Below are 23,432 nucleotides of genomic sequence, written 5' to 3'. Positions count from 1 at the left end.
ATATAGAGAAATAACATATCATTTATATACATACACCAAAGCACAATATGAAGACGACTCTCACAGGCTTGAGCGTGACAATAGACATTAATGTGGACACAGACTCAAACCTTAGTAGTGCCTTGTAGTAACACACCCCTGTAGAGCTTAAAGGGTATGTACACCTCTGCAACTAAGTTTTTATATTGCTCCAGTGCATAAAAATGAAGTGAGTTTGCAGTCTTAATTAAAAATCTACCATTTTGTGTTTACAGACCTATACGCGTCTCTGTAGTAACAGACAAACAACCACTGTGTAGTCAGATCCTACAGTGTTAGCACCCAATCAGCAGGTTACAAGATGAAAGGGAGGATGACTGCAGGATCAGACTACACAGGGTTTGTTTGTAGTCTGTTACTATGGAAACATGCACTGAGTAGCCACTTTATTAGACACCGGCCCTTTTATCAATGGCCCTTCCCTGTATGGAGATTAGAGCAGTGACCCTGGAGTGCAGCATAAAATCATGTGACAAGTTTTCCGTAGATCCACATTAGATGGGAAAATCCAGCGATCTGAGTGACTTCCAGCGAGGCCGAGTCATCAATGCTAGACTAGCCGGGGCCAGGATTTCACCTTCAACCACCTGAGGTTTTCTCATATAACAGTGTGGAGTATACAGAGAATGGGATGGTTGAGGAAAATATCCTATGAATGATATTAACTCGTCACAGAAAGGGGTCAGAGGGGATGTCAGAAATCGTTCTGATGAACAGTTGCTGCACAATCAAGGAAATTGCAGCTGGATACAATGTTGGTTCTCTAACTAACATGTCCAAACACACAACTTGCTGTTCTTTAGTACAGATGAGCAATAACAGCAGACAACCAGTGCCATTATGTCTAAGAAGAAACAGAAAGGCGAGACTCCAGCGGGCAAAAGAGCGCAAAAAGTATATCAATGAGCAGCAAAGAAACATTGTCTGGTCAGATGAATCCAGATTCCTGCTGCACCGTGCTGATGGGAAAGTCAGAATTTGGCGCAAGCAACATGACTTGATGAACCCTTCCTGTTAGGTGGGTGGAGGTGAAGTGATGGGGCGGAGATTGTCTTCTTGGCACACCCTGGGTCCTCTGATACCTGTTCATGGCTGCCATGAGGAACTGCTGCATTCCTGAAGACCAAAGAAGGTCCAACAAGCTACTAAATGGGAGGTTTGTAATAAAGTGACCATTCAGTATATATATCAGCAGAAGAGCTTTAGGCACAAAACAGTAGGAGGTTTGTAATCAAGACTATTTGTAAAACTGCTTCATTTCTTATTTTAGATGCATCGGAGCCATAAAAAATGATTGCAAGGGGGCAGACATCCTTTAACACCATTCGGGTCCTATTAGGGGGATGGGGAAACCTAAAAACAATTGGCCCATTGTTCAAATGGAAGAACTCTGAAGACTTCCTCCTTAGCATTTTTTATTCACTATAGAAAGTTTGAACCAACGATAACCAAAAACTCAAGAGCTCCTCACCTCTGGTCCTCGGTCAGCTGCCGATGAGTGTAAAACCCTTGTAAGATTTCCGGCTTTGGCGTTAGAACATAATGGCGACACGTGAGTTGAAGCTTTTGGATCTTAGCTAAGACTTCATACTCCTAAAAACAGTAGAGTGTGAGCTCTCGGGACTAGATGGTGATGAGTATACTCAATATGATTGTATTGATCGGTGTGGGACAAGACTTACCTTTCTCCTCTTCTCAAAGTTTATCAGCCCACCCTATAAAGGAAAGAGAAAGAAGGTAAGTGGAGGAGGGGCTGAAGGGCAGTTGTGTATTATAGGGTTGATAAAAAACGGTCTCACCTCTACATAATCAGGAAGTGCCGTGTCCAGCATGACAAGGTCAGTAAGAAATGTCCCGAGATAAGGCACTGTCCCTTGGGCTGGTCTCTGAAATAAGAGCAAATGAGATCATTTATGCCTGTCACTTTATATCTTATGCTTGAAACATTTTGTCTGATACAAAGCTGCAAATCCCCTGCATAGACATAGTTAAATGCTAGGGAAATCTTTGTGCATAGAAAATCAATACACACTCATTTTACTAAGTTCCTGCACAAAAAAATAATGAACTTATTTTTTTTTTCATTGAGGTTTCCTTCTCATGCATTTAGAAAGCCTCATACTTGGTTTGCATGCTTTACTACTTTCACGTTTCTGGCCAGTGGAGTCCCTTGCACTGATCTGCTGGTCTCTCTCGTGTGCCCAAGCTCCAGACTCCAGAGAAAACTCTGGACTGGTCGTTTCCCAGAAATTCCTCAGTGTGTAATATTCCCCCCTCACAGTCCTGCTATTGTGCTACAGGGCTCAATGGAAAGGGAGTGAATGCTGGTTCAGGACAGGGGAGCAGACTAGGGGAGGGCTGAGAAGCAACTCATCAATTTACTGTCACTGACTGTATCTGCTAAGATTTCAGTTCTCCAGTCTGCAGTCCCTTGGATAATAAAACAAACATTGAAAATAAACAAACAATCAGAATTTTTTTTATGAAAACCAATTAGAAAAAGTCTTAATCTCCCAAAACACATTGATATATAAAAGAGTGCAAAGGTGCACATAGCCTTTAAATCATGAAATTCTGACTGCCTGTCCCCACCACTAGAGGGAGCTCCAGAGCTGACTGAATACTGTTTGTACACTGAACTCCATAATAAAACATTATACACTGAGCTTCCTCTAGTGGTGGACAAGCAGAACTGTATGCTATTTATCTGTAGGTCAATACATGGGGATTAGCAGTTGTGTGTCAGAAAATGGATCTCTGACCGCTATATACATATATTAAACAATCAGCTCAGCATGTACAACCTGTTTTGGTGACGATAATTTGCTCTGCACATTTACAAGGCTAGTGCTATATGATAGGCTGCCTGTCTATAGTATACAGACCTGTTTCATATCCTACTCATGCCGGAGGAAGCATAAGAAGATAATAGAACTATTTCACACCAGCATTGAGCTTGTGACCCTGAGTGACATCATGCTTACAGTGCTCTTCATGGATTGTCAAGGTCTTCCACCCCTCGAGTGTATTTATTGGCACAATGTGGCTGTCACTTATTGCACTCTGTGGTTGTCACAGTTAGGGGTATTTCTGGGTGTGACAGTTATTGGGGATCCTGCAGTTCTCATTCCTATTGGAGTATCGTAGATGTCACTGATGTGGATATCGGTGGCTGTCACTCGTATTGGGGTCCTACAGCTGACACTATGAAGGATGCACTGTGCATGGCCCTGCTGGGATATCGGTGGCAGTTTTTTAAACAGAGGAGAGAGAGCGAGCCCAGACTTCAGGCAGCGGTGGACCGCCCATCGGATGGTCCACCGCTAATTTACATATGTCGCGGGATAGATCTAAAGACTGACATCTGGACAGTGGAGCCACGCTACAAGGAGGCAAAGGTATCTATGGATGCCACATAACAGCGCACGTTGTGTAGTATAGTCAGAGACTTCTGTGTGTCTCGTACAAAAACACTCCAGAAATTTTGCATACAAGAAAAACACTGAGCTCGCAACATGAGGAGGAGGAAGAACAGGTTAAGCACACCGCGCCACATAAGGTGGGGACATTTTTCTCAAGATGTTATGTGTGATTAGATTATGGAGATAAGGAGCCACGGTGAACCGCTGCTTTTACTGAGGAGCGAAGAAACGGACTGACCGAGCCTGAGAGCCATGTTCATGGAGTACTATTAGCCAATCGAACTTGTGATCGCTTGTACAATGTAAGGCAATACTGCAGAATTGCAGTATACTGTTCTTTCCATTGTTGCCTATTGTTGCATCACTACATGGCAGCCCTAGGGGCCTGCAGTAGGCACTGGACTGGCAACTCATTGTCACCCTGCTATTGTGTCATGGAGAGGGGCAATGAATGGAGTTCATCTCCCTAATAATAGCCAAGTTTCCACGGTCAGGACTGCCCATGGCATCTAGATGGTTCGACAGCTGGCGTCCATAGTTGTTGAACACAGCTGGTCATCAATAGTTGATCGGCTGGAGTCCTCTGCTCGGGACACTGACCGATCAGCTGATCAGACACCCACTGTTAGCGTCACAATGCACTGGGGTACAGAGCGGAAGCTGCTGCTCCAACCCCTGTGTAGTGGCCAGCACTTGTAACTGCAGGTGGGGGTCTCAATAAAATCAATAGCAGCTGCCCCTGTTGATCTAATCCTGGACAACCCATTTAAATTTCCTGCTGCATTTCTCATCTGCTACTGCTACTATTTAACCCTTTAAACAAGCAAGTTAAAAATTGGTGTGCATTTGCAAAAAAGGGAATACGAGTGTAAGCTCCTGGGCTCAAGAACGTGTGAGATTTCTCTTATATTCTAGAATTACCAGCCAGTAATTCCAATAGTCCAGCACTGTGTGTGTCTGGGAATGGCAGACTAGTGAAATCTGGTGCTAATCATATGGGTGTGTTATGTAATGTGCAGCTGCCCTGTGTCCCTCCACTGCCTCTCGGGGTTAATATTATACAGCAGGACTAGTTACTCATTTCCATGTCACAGCAGCATTGGATGGCAGCCAACCCTGGCGTTGTTTCTTTGACCTACCGTGGAGCGAACCTGCGACGCCGACCTCTGAAGTGGGCGGGGCTCATTACGAGCGCTGTTTGTCCTGCGAAGTGGAATCTCATCCTGGTGTAAAGAGTAAAGGAAGAATGAGGAGAATCACATGTATACATACGGGATGTCCTATATACTGCTGCAATTAACATTATTCACTCCTCACTGCAAATCGGGTTTATTCACCACATTTACAAACTTTCAGCTGTTTGCAAAAAAAACCCAATCAAACAAGAATAACATAAATAGTTCCACACAACTAATAGAACAAGCGGTTCCTCCAGATTCACCACAAGATGCCACTTGGAATGACTCCTGCAGTCTCAGGATTATTCACCCCTCCATGACCGTGGTCTTTAGTACTTAGTAGAGACCCTGTTGTTGTACTGACCGGCTGCAGACGTGATGTACAGCCAGACAGCAGCTTCTGACGGCGTTCCTGAGGAGTCCTAGCCCTCATGGACAATGGCCTCCAGGTCACTAATATTCTTGGGTTGGTGCGCAGCCGCCGTCTTCACATCCCACCAAAGATTTACTAAGGGGTTCAAGTCAGGCGGCCACTGCAGAATCTTCAGGACTTCTTCTAAAGCCAAGCCTTGGTGGACTTTAAGGTTTACTTGGGATGATTGTCCCATTGGAAGGTCTAATGACGCCCAAGCTTCAGCTCCCTCACAGAAGGCATGAGGTTTTTTTCTAGGATTTCCTGATACTTGATTAAATCCATATTATCCTCCACACAGTGCAGGTTTCCAGCAACAGAGAAAGCAGAGCCGCACCAAAGCACCGCCGTGCTTCACTGTAGCATCACTGAGCCACCGCCATGCTTCACTGTAGCATCACTGAGCCACCGCCGTGCTTCACTGTAGCATCACTGAGCCACCGCCGTGCTTCACTGTAGCATCACTGAGCCACTGCCGTGCTTCACTGTAGCATCACCGAGCCGCCGCCGTGCTTCACTGTAGCATCACTGAGCCACCGCCGTGCTTCACTGTAGCATCACTGAGCCACCGCCATGCTTCACTGTAGCATCACTGAGCCACTGCCGTGCTTCACTGTAGCATCACTGAGCCACCGCCGTGCTTCACTGTAGCATCACTGAGCCACCGCCGTGCTTCACTGTAGCATCACCGAGCCGCCGCCGTGCTTCACTGTAGCATCACCGAGCCGCCGCCGTGCTTCACTGTAGCATCACTGAGCCACCGCCGTGCTTCACTGTAGCATCACTGAGCCACCGCTGTGCTTCCCTAGGCATTTGAAGGCTTCCCCAAGATTTATGACAAGCCAGGGTTTTCCGGCAGGTGCGACATATTTTTTTTTTTTAAAAAACATCATTCACGGTCGTGTCAATGGACGAGAAAATGCTAATTATTTATGGCCGTGATCGTGGAAATCGTCCATTCATCTGAATTTACTGCGCGGACAAGAGAACATAAAAACGCATACACTCGTGTGAAAGAGCCCTTACTGTACAAATGGGAACCTCAGTGCCTGCTCCCGCCAAATCTTGCTGCAGGTCTTTTGCAGTCGGGAATATGGTGGCCACCAGTGATGGCTTCCTTTTCTGCCACGTCCAGGTAGTGTGGCCAGTGTTCTTTTAACTTAAATTTTCAAATTGCTTCCAACTGTATCTCTAGGAACATTACGCCTTTGATATATTTTTGTATTCTTTTACTTGTTTGTACAAGTAATGATCTCTAATACGTTTTTGGATCAGTCTCTTGACTATTTCTAACATCGAATGAAACATTGCAGTCAACAAAGTCCTATCCAGTTCAGGTATTTAATGTGTTTTATCTTAAGCGCACCTGATGCAACTAATAAAGCCCTTGAATAGTTGCATCAGATGTGCTTAAGATAACACCTGATTTGCAAATGTGTGTGATCTTTGGAGGCATTCAGTTCAGGGGTTTAATCAGGGCAGGTGAACATCTGTGTTTTCCTTTCCGCTTTAGAATGGATCTTGTTTTAAAAGTAAATACATGCATACAAGATGGAAATCAAATGAAAACAAAGGGACGCATTCCTCCTGCCTTTTTTTGACAGACCTGCCTGCATTTACATTGGATTTGTGTTTGCAATAACTTTAAATAGATCCGTTGTTTTCCATTTGTTCCCGTTCCCCATTGACCATGATGTTAACAAAAAAATGGAAAGGAACTATTCCATTTTGGTTCCGTTTTCTAAACTGGAAACCGAAGTGCGGCAGTCTGCACTTTTACTCTAATTTTAAAAAAAGATAGGACGCAGAAAACATGCAAACAGTTTGAATTGACCTCTATGTGCACAAAAACGGAGTCTTTTTTTGTTTCGTTTTTCCATTGTGAGTGCAGCTAGACGAGGAAAAAAACGCAGATGCGAACTCGCCCTAAGGGCTTATTCCAACAGTCCCTCTCTGCAGGAGGAGGAAGCGGACCGGGAGAAGTGCACTAAGCTCCCACCCCCTCTCTGCCCTTCATCTCTGTTTGCAATGGGAGGGATGGGACAGGGGCAGAACTAAGTTCCGCCCTGCCCCCTACCATTGCAAATAGTGGCGAGGGGGGGAGAGGGGGCGGGAGCTCAGTACACTGCTCCCAGCCGGGCCCGCCTCCTCCCCCTGCAGAAAGGGACAGCGTAAATTTGCCGGGCGTGAAAACCCGGCCGATATACGCACGTCGGAACAAGCCCTAAGTCTGAGACTGCTGCGGTAGCCATTAAAGGAGACATTTTGTGTTGAATTTGGAGAAACCGCTTGCTATATTCGTTGTCCCGAGCCACTTAAATTGTTCTTGTTTTGGTTTTTTTGCAAACAGCTGAAAGTTTGTTAATTTGGCAAATAAACCTAATTTGGAAAGTGGGTGAATAATTTCAATTGCAACTGTATATTATGAAACAGATGCATGGAAGTGGCTGCTGATTGGCTGTTCGCACGTGACCTCCTGTATATAAATAAGTAGTATCATAAGGACACGCTGGCTGGCAGATCTACATAGGCATTAGGGCATTGTTTATTGTAGTCAGTACTGTGCTGGGCACTGCTGTGTGGCTGGCATAATATTATGGGTTAAGCGGTATGACTTGCATAATGGAATGGGCAGTTCTACGGGGATGTGATTACTTCTGCCTGCACTTCCTCATGGACACAGTGGTTAAGTATAGCTGCAAAGTCTACTATATAAGATCCTTTTTCATAGAGCAATTTGCTCCAGTAGAGAAGCTCAGATCAATAAGATTGGTGCTCGACTACCAGGCCTTCACATGGGCCGATTTAGACTCTTATAGGGGATGAACAATCATTCATACGATCGATCGTTCCCCATACAGTTTCATCATGTCGGCAGCACATCCTCCGTTCACACCGGGAGATGTGCTGCCAGCAAAGATCATTTTTTGTGCTGCAACTTTTTGTGTGCTCTATTGGCGGCACCTTCAAACAGCCTGATAATCGGGCAGAAAAACATTTCTAGGAATGTTCTTTCCTGATCATCAGACTGTATAAATGGCCCTTATGTGAGCAGCTAAAGACTGGTGAAGGCCTTTGGGCAAAAAGTTTGATGGGGAACCTGGACCTGGACCCAACTGGAGCCACCAAGACAACATGTAGGAGAGATGGCCATGCCTGTGCGTAAATGCATAGCCAGTTCTGATGATGGAGGAGGCGTCAGGACACATGCTGCATGAGCCCTAACTATAATCTGTCCCTGATTGGCACAACGAGGTTATCATTAGGAGGTCTTTAGGGTATCATTGAGAGGTTGGTTTTGCAAGTGTAGCTAGGGAAGAAGAGCTTTCTTCTCCTTCTCTTCTTCTGACTTGCTGATGGTTTCCCTTTAGTACAACACCTGATGATTTTGGTATTGACCATCCAAGGTGAGAAATGCAGGGGGACTATTGGAAAAGCTTTCGTAAGAATGCATTAAAGGTGTTGTAGCTTGTACATAGGGGAGCACCTACCCTCCATTGTGTCAGTATACCATAAGCAAACATATGTAAGAAATTATCCACATGTGACGACCCTTTAAACTCTTTTATGGGGCATTTACACGGGCAATTTAATCGTGTGAGTTTGTGTGTTGTAAGACGCACAAAACTCACACGAAAATAGAACCCACTACTTGCATTGGGTCTATTAACATGGGCGACAAATAGTAGCATGTTCTATTTTGGGGGAGATATCATCCATTATTTTCCAAGGCACCAAAAAAAAAAAAATCACGCTCGCATGCAAAGATGCGAAGCATTTTTCTTGAAACTGCATCGCAGTCGCAGATTAACAAGCGCGATATCAGTCTGAGTTTCCCGAACCGACATTGCACTCACCCATGTAAATCCGGCCTTAAATGGGACTGAACTTGCAATACCAGAAGCAGCCCAGGGGTGTCACTATTTTTGCAAAAAAATGCTGGTTCTGTATTTAACTTCATATAACCGCATTTCACGCAATTTAGACAAAACCCTCCCCAGGGGTACTTATAGATTACCTTGGTCAGAATCTCCCGACTCATTTCATGGTTGTTTTCATCTGAGAAGATGGCTGATAACTTGTGGAAGATGGTCAGATTGTCTCTGCGGAATCAAAGGAGTGGATTATAGATGAGCGGAAGGGATCCCACATGGATGTGATCACAGCTCATTGATTTGCTGCAGATCTTCTTACGGATTTTGGTGCAGATCGGCAGCAGATTTCGCCCCTTCAATCTGAATTCAATTGAAAAGGTGAAACAGCTGCAGATTTTCACCAAAATCTGCTACAAAATCCGCAGCAAATCAACGACATGTGAACGCTACTTACGGCGGTCTGTCAGTCACATCTATAAAGACTTAAAGGTGAACTCCAGACTCCAGTCCTCGTCTGCATACTGTAAGGACTTTCAGCTTCCTGTATTAGCTGTTACAGTATGGTTTCTACAATGTAACAGCATGTGGATCTCCTTGACATCTACAATCCTACAGTAACAATTGTGTCAGACTCCTCCCCTTTACGGACACTAAGATGCACATAGCTATATCAGAACTACACTTACCCCAAAACTTTGACAGTTATTTCTCCATGACAACACTTCTTGTTCTGGCAGCTCTGTAAAGGCCCATTTACATGGGACAAATGTCGGGCAGCCAATGCCCAACACTCGTCCCTGTGTGTACTTGCTCCCGTGCTGCTGCACAGGAGTGAGTATCACTGGCTTGCTCAGCAGGGGGGGCCCGACAGTTGGAGGAGATTTCACTCCTCGCTCTCCCCCACCCCTCTTCATTTGGCCTCGGTCACACGACCGTTTTTTGGTCCGATCTGCAGATGCGCTTGCGATCTGCAGATCTATAGACCAAATGCATCCCAATGGGATCAGTCACATGTCCGCTTTTTATGCTGATGTGCGATCAATTATAGGACACAACGATTCGCAGAACGCGCCTATCTGCGTTCTGCGCATCGCTGTGTTCTATATACGCGCTCAATGGGGCCGGCGGCAGCAGCGCCGACCCCATTGAGAACATATACTAAAGATCGTTCTCCTCTGCCATAGCTGTAACAGCTGTGGCAGAGAAGAACGATGTTCGCCCATTGAATTCAATGGAGCCGGCAATACAGCCGGCTGCATTGAAAGCAATGGGCTGCCGGCGAGCGTGGGATGAATTTTCGGGAAGGGCTTAAAAATATAAGCCCTTCCCTGAAAATCATCCTAAAATGTGTAAAAATTAAAAAAAAATGTATACTCACCTTTTCCCTGCAGACGGAGTTCAGTCGCGTCCGGCCGGCAGTTCTCCTGAACTGCTCTGTGTAGTATTCAGCAGGCGGGGATTTTTTTTTTATTTTTACGCATTTTAGGATGATTTTCAGGGAAGGGCTTATATTTTTAAGCCCTTCCCGAAAATTCATCCCGCGCTCGCCGGCAGCCCATTGCTTTCAATGGAGCCGGCTGTATTGCCGGCTCCATTGAATTCAATGGGCAAACATCATTCTCCTCTGCCACAGCTGTGGCAGAGAATAGCGGGCAGTGTGGGGCGGTTTCACTGAAAACGCTGCTAGGTGCAGCTTTTTCAGCGAATCGTCGGCCCCAGTCACGCGATTTGTGGATGCGCATCTGTTATGAGATCTGCAAATCGCGGGAAAAAGCGCCCGTGTGACCGAGGCCTAACACAGCGGCTGTTCAGTGCTGAACGGCTGCTGTTTCACTGAGCGATCATCGTTCAATCGTTCAGTGTAAACAGCAGCTGTTCAGTAGTGAACAGCCGCTGTGTTAAGTGAATGGAGAGAGGTGGGGGAGAGCGAGGAGAGAAATCTCCTCCAACTGTCCCGGCCCCCTGCTGGCCGCTCTGTCAGGGGATACAGTGATACTCACTTGTGTACAGCAGCATGGGAGCGAGTACACACAGGGACGAGTGTAGGGCATCATTTGCGCGACATTCATCCCGTGTAAATGGGCAAGAGTTCTTGTTGGAGTTGTCCTTCAATTCAGTAATTAGAGATAGTGATATTGAAAGAAAAATTCCTGCAAGGTTCTGGTCACACGTAGCGGAAATGCAGTGTATTTACCTCAGCAATATCTGCACTATTGCTGCATTAAAGACCCGACTGGAAATCAGCTGCGAATCTGCAGCTGAGTTCAGCATGTGCTGCGCTCACCTCCCAATACTGCGCACTGCTGTACCCAGGGGGCAGCGCACACCGGCAACTGCTGCAAAGCGCCACCACTGGTGTTCATGTGATGCGTCGGTCATGTGATGCTACATGACCAGCAGCGGACGCGGTGCTCAGTAGCAGTAGCTGGTTTGTGCTGCGCTCTTGGTACAGCAGCATGCAGTATTTGGGGTGAGAGAAGCTGATTTCCAGTAAATATCCGTAACAATGGTGCAGGGCTTTTGATGTGGAGACGCTGAGGGTTTTGCTGCTATATGTGAAAGTAGCCTGAATTCACTTTAATATTAGTAGGTGTGCATTTGGTGTATAAGTAGGGGGGTCACGGTAATTACCTGCTCACCGCAGCCCAGGTTCTCTTCAATCGGTAGATTGGATTTGACTGCAGGGCTGACAATATGGCTCTAAGTGATGAGAAGTTACGCAGAAATCTGCAGTACTGGGAAAAATAAAGACACCATGTCACATAGCTCCTCCCTCCTGTCTGTGTCACCCTGTGGTAGGAGGAGCATACTCCATGTCACATAGCTCCTCCCTCCTGTCTGTGTCACCCTGTGGTAGGAGGAGCAGACCTCATCACATAGTTCCTCCCTCCTGTCTGTGTCATCCTGTGGTAGGAGGAGCAGACCTCGTCACATAGCTCCTTCCTCCTGTCTGTGTCACCCTGTGTTAGGAGGAGCAGACCTCGTCACATAGCTCCTCCCTCCTGTCTGTGTCACCCTGTGGTAGGAGGAGCAGACCCACGTCACATAGCTCCTCCCTCCTGTCTTTGTCGCCCAGTGGTAGGAGAAAAAGACCCACGTCACATAGCTCCTCCCTCCTGTCTGTGTCACCCAGTGGTAGGCGGAGCAGACCCACGTCACATAGCTCCTCCCCCCTGTCTGTGTCACCCAATGGTAGGAGGAGCAGACCCACATCACATAGCTCCTCCCTCCTGTCTGTGTCACCCAGTGGTAGGAGGAGCAGATCCACATCACATAGTTCCTCCCTCCTGTCTATGCCACCCAGTGGTAGGAGGAGAAGACCCACGTCACATAGCTCCTCCCTCCTGTCTGTGTCACCCTGTGGTAGGAGAAGCAGACTCCATGTCACATAGCTCCTGCCTCCTGTCTGTGTCACCCTGTGGTGGGAGGAGCAGACCCACGTCACATAGCTCCTCCCTCCTGTCTGTGTCACCCAGTGGTAGGAGGAGCAGACCCACGTCACATAGCTCCTCCCTCCTGTCTGTGTCACCCAGTGGTAGGAGGAGCAGACCCACGTTACATAGTTCCTCCCTCCTGTCTATGCCACCCAGTGGTAGGAGGAGAAGACCCATGTCACATAGCTTCTCCTTCCTGTCTGTGTCACCATGTGGTAGGAGAAGCAGACTCCATGTCACATAGCTCCTGCCTCCTGTCTGTGTCACCCTGTGGTGGGAGGAGCAGACCCATGTCACATAGCTCCTCCCTCCTGTCTGTGTCACCCTGTGGTAGGAGGAACAGACTCCATGTCACATAGCTCCTCCCTCCTGTCTGTGTCACCCTGTGGTAGGAGGAGCAGACCCACTTCACAGCTCCTCCCTCATGTCTGTGTCACCCTGTGGTAGGAGGAACAGACTCAATGTCACATAGCTCCTCCCTCCTGTCTATCATCCTGTGTTGGAAGGTGTAGATTCCATGTCACATAGCTCCTCCCTCTTGACTTTGTCACTCTGTGGTGGGAGGAGCAGACTGACTTCGATGTGGCTCCTTCCAATCTTTACCACCCGGTACCTTTTATATGGGTCACACCTGTGCTATAGAGATCCATTTCTCCAGCACTTTGGCCCTCATCTGTGGCTTCATCTGGATATCGTTCAGGACGGACGCGGTTACGCAGGCTGTCACTGCATTGAACTGGGCTACAGTGGCTCGGACGCTGGGTGCAACATGTCTATTCTCTTTCTTGTCCCGCTGGGACCAAATACTCCCAAGACAGTGACAGAACTGCAACTTCTGGAAGAGATCCTGGAGCAAAACAAGGGATGAGATAATAATTGTTAGGGGGTGCCTTTTATATTTCCCAAAGAGGGAGGAATACAAACATTCATATATTTGAGGGCAAATTTTGCGGTCAGTGATGATTAACTGTGGCCATGAATATCCAGTATCTAAACTGCTGGCATTCTCCTGGTAGACCCATATAGTCTGAACTTACCACATCTATCAGTGTAAGTTGTTCTGCCACATCCTGGGGTGGGTGTGATAATAAAGATGTGACATTTTCGGAGGTGTCACAGTCGCCCTCTGCTGGTCGAGATACAGATCTCCAATCTGATTGAGGGGAAAATGTCAGCCCTACAGAAGACTTACAGTGACATATGAATACTCTATGCGGAGGCTGATATTACCTTTTGGTGAAGAATCCTGCTCTCCTTCTTCTTCTTCTAAGGTTTTTACAAGGCGGAGGAGTTGGCTGGGGTTCTCCCTGCAGTCTTGACTTAGGTAGGAGGAGATCATCTGCAGACATTGTGAAGAATTACGGAAGTCTTGAGGGTGCCTTTCTAACCAAGTCTGGAGGACACCACGTACCACTCTAAGATAAAGGGAACAAAACAGGCTCATTTGGTTATTCACGTTTTTGCCCATGTCAATTTGTAAAGTCAGAAACACTATCTTTTCTCCTTAGGGAGAGCACCTAGATGGTGAGTGAGGAGACTCGGAAGGCCATTCATGCTCCTCTGGGTAATATGCAAATAAGGGAGAAGGAATAATACCTCCACAGTGCCACCTATTGGAAGGCAGCATTCCTTCAAGCCAAAGTTAGACTCTTCATACAAGCCTTGTAACAATAACTGAAAATTAAAAGCAAAGCCGGACTCCATGTACGGACAGCTTATTTGCATATTACCCAGAGGAGCGTGAATTGCCTTTTGAGTCTCCTCACTCACCGTCTAGGTGCCCTCCCTAAGGAGAAAAGATAGCGTTTCTGACCCCCATCCCCGGCCTCTCACTAGCAAAGCCAGACTCCTACTGTTCACGGATGAAGGGCAAAAACCCTGAAGCAGCTGTCTGTACATGGAGTTTGGCTTTGCTTTTAATTCCAAGTCATTGTTACAAGGCTTGTATAAAGAGTCTTGAAGGAATGCTGCCTTCCAATAGGTGGCGCTACAGAGGTATTATTCCATCTGCCTTATTGCAATTCGTAAAGTGTATCTCCAGCCAAAGAATGTTAATCCTCTGCTCATAAACCATAATATTGTGACTGAAACAGGGTTGAATTTTAGGGTGGGCACAGAGGGCACTTCCACCTTTGGACCCTAAGGGACCTCTACTACCCACCCTCCATGGTGGTTGTCTGATGATCACTATCTAGGCTGGCTCCATAACTCCCATACACTTCTCCTTTTAAAGGAGTCCATGTCGATGAGGTAGAAAGCCTCCTCCACCAAACTTAGACCCGTTTGCTTTCACCAGCCTTAATTTAGCCTGGGCCTAAAAAGGTTATGGCTGAAAGGATTTGAATATGGTGGAGTGCTTTCATTTGAGAATTGGCGGCGGTCAGTATGTTATATTAGAAGATAATGTGAGGGTTCATTTTCCCTTTAAAGGAAATGTGTTACCACCCTAGGATGTGGCCATAAACTAAGTCAGTGCATGAACCGTGTAGTAGATTCAAACCTGCAGGCTGTGCACGCGCACTCCCATAAAAAATCAATGGGAGCGTGCACGCACAGCCTGGGGCTTTGAGTTCGATGCATTTCTGCATATTTGACTTTTGGAGATGACAGTGCGAGCAAAAGGAGGCGAGTAAGTATAAAAAATACTTCTCCGGGCCCCTGGTAACCTGCCCTATAACTTAGTTTATGGTGCTCATAGCCGGTGATAGGTTCCCTTTAAGAAAACTGACCCTTTTACCGTAGGAAAAAGTTGACTAAGCTTAAAATTGGTATACGAATATACAGTATGATATATGTGGCACTGACCTCTGGACAGATGGAGTGTCTGGAGTGGGGCTGCCAGGTATTGCGGGTTCCTTGTCACCAACCTTCTCGAGACGCCTGTAGAAGAAATGAAGAACTTACTGGAGTTCAGATTCCATTCTCGGATATGTGGACTCTGGTTCTTTTGGGCTACAAGAGTATAAATTTCACTAAGACATTAGGGGCTATACAAATAAAGATTATTATTATTGATGCATGAGGTTCAATGTGTCTTATCCATCTGTCAGGTAGGAGCGAGAGATGGGCATCCACCCAATTTGGCCAATCTAGCGACCTCGTATTTGGTCAAGTCAGTGGGAAAAACGTACTACTAAACAATTTCTGTGGTTTGAATCGAAGTTGTAGTTAGGCTTTTCTTCAATCGGACCTTGTTGTCCTGGCAATGCAACTTTAAACCTTGGCTAAAACAGGTGACCTGTTGGCAAACTTCTTGCACACAGAACTCAGGACTCATGGATCTTCTCCAGCTATATTTCTGGTTTTAACAAAAACACATCATGTTCTAGAAGACACTATTTCTAGGGATGGACTTTACCACCAGATGATCCTTCAGAACGCCCAGGCTCTAACACAGAAATAGGCCTCAAAGGGCCAGTTGAAGAGAAACCCATTTGGAAGCGACTTTGGAGACCCCAGGGTTTTTTCTTGTAGGATGACTTCCAAATGACCTGTTAGACATTTGGAATGTTCTGTATTGATGGAGGGTGAGAACTAAGGATAATTTCCTACTATGGGTCCAAGAAATCCCATTCTGACATTAATTCAGTATGGTGGAGGGCAAGGAGGTTGGAATTATCCATACAATAGTGTCCTAGCTGGTGTTTTAGGTCTTTTTGGTGCTCATCTTTGTTTGGTAAAGATTCACATTGTTATCCTCAAGCAATGTTATAATGTCACTTAGACATTCACCCAACCTACCTGATGACAGAGAAGACAGAAGTTGATGCCAGAATAAGTAATGGTACAGATGAGAGAAGGACATTTCAGGTAAGATAAGAAGGATGAAGAAAATTGTCCCAAAAGAAAGTATGGTCTTTGTTGCCCCCACCTGTCTAGTAGAAGCTCCAGGACCTTTTCAGGTGAGGTAAAGGCACGGTAGGTACTCAAGAAGGTGGGCACATATCCAGGATCACTTCCCTGATACTCCACTAGGAGGTTCTCCACCAGCTTCTCCAGAGTCCCAGCACGGAGGCTGCGGACCTTACACGTCTTATAATGGACATAACCAGGAGATGGTGCAACAGCCTAAGGGCAATGGGAGTAAGTTAAATAAAGTAGGAGATGAGCCGAGAGGTCAAGAGAGGAGGACAAGAAAACATAAAAAAGTAAGAAGTGAGACCGACGTCTTCAAACTTAGTATGGAGTCTCTTCATTAATGCTTGCATATGAACCTCAAGCCCCGATTCTCTGCCGTGTACGCTTTTTAAAGAATACCGAAGTGAATGGAACTCAGCTTTAATACCACACATAACCTTTGGGCAAGGGTGGCGTTTTTTTTCAAAGAATGCAGCTATACTTTTCTAATCCTACCGTATAAACTCCTTTATGCCTGCTCATGAATCTCAAGACCTGAGCTGCAATACCACACACAACCTGTAGACAGGGGTAGCACTGTTTTTTGAAGAATGAGGTTATATTTTTCAAATCCTACCATAAACCCTTTAGGCTAATCATGTGTACGCAGCAGAAGTTGCATATAAGGCTAGGTTCACACGGGGCGGATTAGCCAAAGCAAAAAAACACGAGATTTCCGCGGGATAAGCGCAGCTTCAAAATCCGCGGCACTTACCTTTTCCATTGCGGATGGCTCTCCCATAGAAAGGAGCGAGGCCGCAACGGAAAAAAAGAAAGAATTGACATGCTGCGACCCGGGAATCCGCGCCACAGTGCCGGTTTATGCCGGCTTTGCCGCAATGGGTCATCCACCCCGTGTGGATGAGATTTTTGACAAATCTTGGCAACATGGCTGGTCAATGTCAGGATTAGTAGTCGCAGGCGGATTTGCTGCAGCGAAATTCCGCGGCAAATCTGCCCCGTGTGAACCCAGCCTTAGATGTTTAACCTACATATTTTGAGTCTTTTCTATTTCCTTGCATGCTCTCTAATTAGTCAGTCTCTCCTGGATATGATGTGTGCTCTTACTTTGGCGTAGTTTCCTATTACAGTGCTGTGCACAGAACTTTGAGCCAACCAGATGTTTGCCCACTTCTCACATCATGCAGTCTCACAGGCCCAAATAGTAAGAAGCTGCATCTTCATCTCCCTCCTCCAGCCTTCTCACTTGCATTTCATTAACCCCAGGTCAAGGCAGAACATTCATTTAAACTCAGTATACAGTGAGATTCCTTTAATTTGGCATTTAATAATCCAGAAAGTCACGTTCTCTACTCTTTCAAGTGAGAATTTTATATCTATATAACCCATCGATAATCCAGAATATCTGATTATCAGGTTGCATTCATGCCGTCATGGAAGAATTTTACTGCACTTACTATATAATTTTAGTTTTAGTTGAGAGTGCTATTAAGTGACTATTAGTGGTAATTGCCAGTTCTCTGGGTCACGCATGTATCAGAGCACTCGCCCAGATCTGGCACACTTGGCTTTCATGTCAGGCCAAACAGCTGGATGGCACACGAGCCCGTCATCAGCTGCAGGATGTACTGCTGAAAATCACAAACTCCGAGGACAAACGTGATGACAGGATAAGAGAGGGCAGGGGGCGCCATCACACCTGCCGGGCTGACATCATGTTGGATCCTTCTGTGTGTGTTGTGCAGATTGAACGTATAAAAGGAAACAGTCATCAGGATTAATGTAAGTCAGAAAAGTGTGCAAGCAGGATATATATAATGTAAAAACGGGTACAGGATGTGTATGACTAATACAGGGGTACAAGGCAGATATACGTGAACTATAAAGGGCTACAAGCAGGATGTGATGGTATACACAATAATTAGGCTGCGTGTCCAGAAGTGTTTTGTTTTCCATTTTATATTCTGTCCCAAAAGCAGAAAAAACGAAAAAATAACAGATTCAGTAAAATTTGCAATGATCTCAATAGGACTTGGGGGCCATTCACCCCTGCCTGGCTTATTTCCTGCACAATGCCCTCTTTCTGTTTTGTTTTGGGAACACAAAAATGGAACTAAAGGTTTTTGGATTTTGTCCCGCATTGCTTTCAATGGGTTTTCAAAATAAGTCTAAATTCACATCAGCGACCAGATAAACAGAATCCCCTGGATGAACAGATGTGGTTGATAGCGGAACCAAACTGTGCCTAACGGACCTCATTGACTATAATGGTCTCCGTCCGGTTCCAGCACCTGTCCGCCATTTTAACCAGACGAAAAAGTCTTGCACGCACAACTTTTTCATCCGGCATTTCATGCGGGATCTGTTTAGGGTGCGTTCACATATGACGGAATTTGGTCTGAATGCAACCAAAATAATAATTAACACTGCAGAAAAAAAAATCGCAGCAAGCACCATCTTGGCGCATATTACGTGCGCATACATGGCAAGATAATGCAGCATGTACGTGTCTGAGCCCGGCCTTAGGCCTCGGTTTAAAAATTTTTCAAAAGAGTAAGAAAAAATGGGTCTGATAAAACGGGATAAAAGAACGCAGAGGTAAACATGGCCTAAAAGGAATGTATGAGGGCGTGTACAGGATAAGGTTAAAGTGGTACAGGGAGAAAAGATAAGAAGAGTTAAAGGGGTGCTCTGGACAATCATTATTGATGACCTGTCCTCAGGATAGTTCATCAATAGGTAATCCGCTTATGTCTGCCGCTCGGGATTACCGCTGATCGTCCGGCCTGCACTCAGTGTAGCACGCTGGATATTATCATCGGTGGTCGCGGTCGACAGTGCAATAAGGGGCCTGGCTCCCATAGATTTCATTTGGAGTGAAGATATCTATTACACTTCCAGCCCTGACCACCAATGCGGATGTCCGCCGCCACTGTACGGACAGCAGGCCGTAGGATCAGCTGATCAGCGGGCGTCTGAAACGATGGATCCCTGCCGATCAATTGTGAACACCCAGAATACCCCTTTAAGGGCAGGATAGACAGTAGAGAGTTTCAGAATAGATGTGGTGTCCTCCCCCATATTACCAGGAAGTCTCCCGAGGGGCTCTCCGTCCTCACTCTCCTCAGGGTCACTCCATAGATTGCTCCATCTTCCACTTCCTCCCCCCATTCCTGCAGAGGATTCTGAGAAGAGAAGAGAACAAGTTCAGGGTGATCATCCAGCCCGAGGCTCTGTCATGTCTGTTGTGTACACACAATAATAGGCTTCATGCCTCCTATGGGTTCTAGTAAGGGTTTTGCTCTCACCTGGTGATGAAACAGTTAATTCTCATCTTTCCAAATCTAAAAGTCACCCGTCCGGTTTGGCCAGGTCCCCCTCCTCCTCCTCCTCTACTTCTTGGCCGCCCTATTAACTCACCAGGCCCAGGTGTGTAAACCAAATTATATATTAGAGAAGCCAGTCCATTCCAGGACTCAACGCTGCAGTCCTGGTCTGTTCCACCCTCTACACCCTAAATTCTACACACTTTTTACCTTCACAGAGGGGGGCTCCCCTATGAGCACTAGTAGGGTTGACCAAGTGTTCTGTTGCTTTGCATTTGGATAGAGCAACCTTGTCACCTATAGCGCAATTAAGACTATCATTTAGGGGGTCCTTTGTTCAGGACCCTCATTTATTATCCAGGGGGAGAGACCTGGACATCTGTATATTAAATGGGCAGCTCATTGATTTTAACAGGAACAGTGTAATGCTTCATGTCACCTGTGGAGGAGCTGCAGGAAAATTGAACACTACCAGGTTGTTCAACAGATTACAGCTGATTGCTGCGGGCCTCAGTGGCAGAACACGCAGTGCTCATGTTATTCCTGGGGAACTCTTCTAACAAAAAGGAACTGTTCAAAGCGAACAATTACTTTAAAGCAATTTTCCCATTAAAGGCGTTCTGCCAAGTTATCCCCTATCCACAGCATTGGGGATAACTTTATGATCGGTGGGGGTCCAACTACTGGCACCTACCGATCCCGAGAATGGCGGTGTAGTCGGTCTTAGAGTGAATGGAGCTGAGTTCACGAAGGCATGCTGCTGCTGCTCCATTCAATTCAATGCCGGAGATTACCAAAGCGCTGCATTGAGGTGAATGGAACGGCAGCACACCTGCTCCCCCTCTGCTGCATGCACTCAGGGACTGACCAGATCCCCATTGAGGGGATTGGTGGGGATCGCTGCAGTCGAACTGCCACTGATCATCTCAGTCAGCCCCGTTAAAGATGAATGGAGCGACGCCATGCATGCTTAAGTGCCGCTCCATTTAATCTCCTCACTGCACGGGGTGCAGAAAGCCCACAGTAAGAAGGAGCGGAGAATTGGGACTAGGTGATGACTCTATCTTGGGAATACCCCATCGCAAAACACTTCATCATTTACATACAGGTATAAATAACCAAGTCCATTGCTTGTTTTGTATTGATCTCCTGAGTCTGTACTGTACTTAAGAGCTGTATTCATAATTCTGCTGGTAAAGAGAAACAGTCAGCAAGAGAAACGGTTAGCAAGGTTGTCACCACTTCCAGCTGAACTCTTATAAAGCAGAAGATTGGTTTGTTTTTCTACATCAGATTACTGTATAGTGCCTAATGTAAAGAAATGATGAGAGATTTCAGCTCTGAAGCCTGCAGAATTATATAGGACATGATGAAACTCAGGATCTATATACTGTACGGCCAATAATCTGCAAGACTGAACACTGAGGTGGATTAGTGGAGGAAATGCCTGACTGAGCTTCAGGGGTGCAACTATAGAGAGTGCAGAGGTAGAAGTCATAGTGGGTACTGAGAGGGCCCCTTCTGCAATGTAAGAAGACACCAGTATTATAAATGGCACAGTAGGTGAAGACAGTTACACAAATTGCATTGGCACCCAGGAGGTTCCAGTTAACACCTTAGGTACAGTCAATACACCTTTTTACGGACCTCAGTAATGGGCGTTAAACCTGCACATACATCTTTTTAAGGCAGTGGTCTAGCTGACTACTGACAGCCAGGCTCCTGCTCTAACAGCTAGAAGAGGAGAACCCTCGAATGCTGGCAGTTTAGCCCCTTACATAATCAATAGCTACTGCAGCATGTAAGGAGATGATGAATGGAGGGGGCTTCTTCTGTCACCCATCGACACGCCGCAGTATGATTGTAAAGTAACAATGGGTTCCCATGGCAGCTGGAAGCCTGACGTAAGCCTTCATGTCTGCCATGTCAGTCAGACTATTAGCCCCACTTCCAGCAGAGTCTAATAGACTGTTGTCAAAGGCTTAGTAGAATGCACTACCTAAGTAATGCAGTGTATAATCCTAGCTATTCAACAGTCGCATCTTCCGGGACTTAAAAATTGTGTCAAAAAAGTTCAATAAAGTTTAATTTAAAGAAAAAAATCCAGTTAAAAAAAAAAATAGATAAAATACCCCAAATTTTGTTAGAAGCAATACCTGATAGGTGTAAGTAACAACCCAAAAAATGAAAATATTTTGTTATTAATCTCGCATGGTGAATGCCACAAAAATAATTTTGAAAAGTAACGCCAGAATTGCTATTTTTCTTTCATTTGCTTCCCCAAAAAAAGTAATAAAAAGCAATTCAAAAGTCACGTGTACCAAAAAGGTACCGATAAAAACGACAACTCTTCCTGCAAAGAACAAGCCTCACAGAGCCCCGCTGCCGGGAAAATAACAATATTCTGGCTCTTAGATAGAATCAATAGTTTTTCTTTAAAAACGTGATTTTAATGTGCAAAAGTAGTAAAAAAAAATAGCAGGGTCTTTATAAACGCGGTATCGCAGTAATCGTGCCGGTCAGATGAGAAAGTTATCTATTATACTAACTGAATGGTGAACGCTGTAAAAATGTCAAAGAGCAATGGCGCAATTTATGGATGTTCCTGCCCCCCCCCACCCCCCCCTTAAAATTTTATATATATATAGCTTGGCCCCAAAACACTAGCCCCCATATGGCCATGTCAACGAGTTTGGTTCTAGCTATGCAATGATGACAATCGCTTGCTCCTTACGGCCGCTCTCACAGCCCGCTTTTAACAGCGCTTAGCGAAAACACTGTAAAACGCCCCCGATGGTTTCAGTGGGGGCTTCTCACATTAGCGTTCAACGCGGTGTTTTAACGCTGCGTTTTTCAAAGCGTTGACATTTCATTTTTTGGCCGTTTAAGCGTTTTTAAGCGCGATGCGTCGCCCATTGAAATCAATGGGGGGCATTTTCAGTGCTGTGCAAAAAGCGGTAGAATGCTGCGTACAGCGATTTACTGCGTTTTTGAACGCAGCGCTCTATGCCAACGGGAGGGAAAGTAGTGACGTCATTGGCTTTCGTTGCCGGCGTTGTTACTGCGCTACAAGTGTAGGGTTTTTCCTAACGCCCGTGTGAGAGGGGCCGAGGCACAAAGTACGTTCGTCGCTGAGGGGTAAGGCTTTCCTCATGATGGTGGAAGAAGCTTAGAGCAGCCAGAGCTGTAACCCTTCCTGTTGATGCCCCTCGTCTTATGAGAGGGAACTTTAAGGAAAAGCCTTTTCTTGGTAAGACATTTCCTCACATCAGTATTTATTCTAGAAAATACAGGGTCGGCCATGGAGAAGTCTAAAGGAAAATCTGTCTGTTGTCCCTAGCAACCAATCATAGCGCAGCTTTCATTTTACCTCAGGGGTATGGGAAGTGAAAGCTGTGCTGTGATTGGTATTTCTTATCCGGCTGAGGTAAAATGAAGCTGTGCTGTGATTGGTTGCTAGGGGCGACATACAGATTTTCCTTTAGACGGCTCAGATAAGAGTGCAGTGCGGCCTACTTCTCCATGGCCAACCCTTGTATTATCAGACTTGAGGCCCAGTATATTCAGCTTGTGTGTTCTTCATGTAATCCCCAGACATACGGGCCCATTATAGCAAATTATAGAGTATTTAGACAAAACGTCTTTCACATGGACCTGCGGGGCATGCAGCGAATGGCGTCCATAAAAATCGGAAAACCCGTGGATGGCGTCCGGATGTGCCGTCTGTTTTTTTGTGCCCAATTTTCTTGAGCCCAACTCTGTTAAAGGGGGTTGAAGATCTGAGCTAGGCTCGGGCTAGGACCCTGGGGGCATCGTAATAGGTAGATAGTAGTGGGGTCACACATGTTGTGGACTTATGCAGGTACCCACACGGTCACTGCAAAATCA

The 23,432-nt window shown here is 45.9% G+C and overlaps 1 protein-coding gene across 5 annotated transcripts in view; it reads right to left on the bottom strand.

Moving 5' to 3' along the window:
* The window catches only part of RGL3 (ral guanine nucleotide dissociation stimulator like 3), a 43,562-nt gene that overhangs the window by 5,742 nt on the left and 14,388 nt on the right, over positions 1-23,432 (bottom strand). For all 5 annotated transcript variants that reach the window (XM_066593665.1, XM_066593666.1, XM_066593667.1 and 2 more), the window contains 12 exons: positions 19,305-19,403; positions 16,232-16,428; positions 15,166-15,240; positions 13,591-13,775; positions 13,398-13,513; positions 12,992-13,207; positions 11,558-11,661; positions 9,070-9,154; positions 4,601-4,684; positions 1,839-1,925; positions 1,722-1,754; positions 1,511-1,632 (listed from right to left, as the gene is read on the bottom strand). In XM_066593665.1, the coding sequence (XP_066449762.1) occupies positions 1,511-1,632; positions 1,722-1,754; positions 1,839-1,925; positions 4,601-4,684; positions 9,070-9,154; positions 11,558-11,661; positions 12,992-13,207; positions 13,398-13,513; positions 13,591-13,775; positions 15,166-15,240; positions 16,232-16,428; positions 19,305-19,403 (1,403 nt within the window). The remainder of the gene's footprint in view (positions 1-1,510; positions 1,633-1,721; positions 1,755-1,838; positions 1,926-4,600; positions 4,685-9,069; positions 9,155-11,557; positions 11,662-12,991; positions 13,208-13,397; positions 13,514-13,590; positions 13,776-15,165; positions 15,241-16,231; positions 16,429-19,304; positions 19,404-23,432) is intronic.

Source organism: Eleutherodactylus coqui, chromosome 2 (genome assembly GCF_035609145.1).
Source record: "Eleutherodactylus coqui strain aEleCoq1 chromosome 2, aEleCoq1.hap1, whole genome shotgun sequence".
Taxonomy (NCBI): domain Eukaryota; kingdom Metazoa; phylum Chordata; class Amphibia; order Anura; family Eleutherodactylidae; genus Eleutherodactylus; species Eleutherodactylus coqui.
The sequence above is the reverse complement of the archived record's forward strand: the minus strand, read 5'-3'. Positions and strand labels throughout refer to the sequence as shown.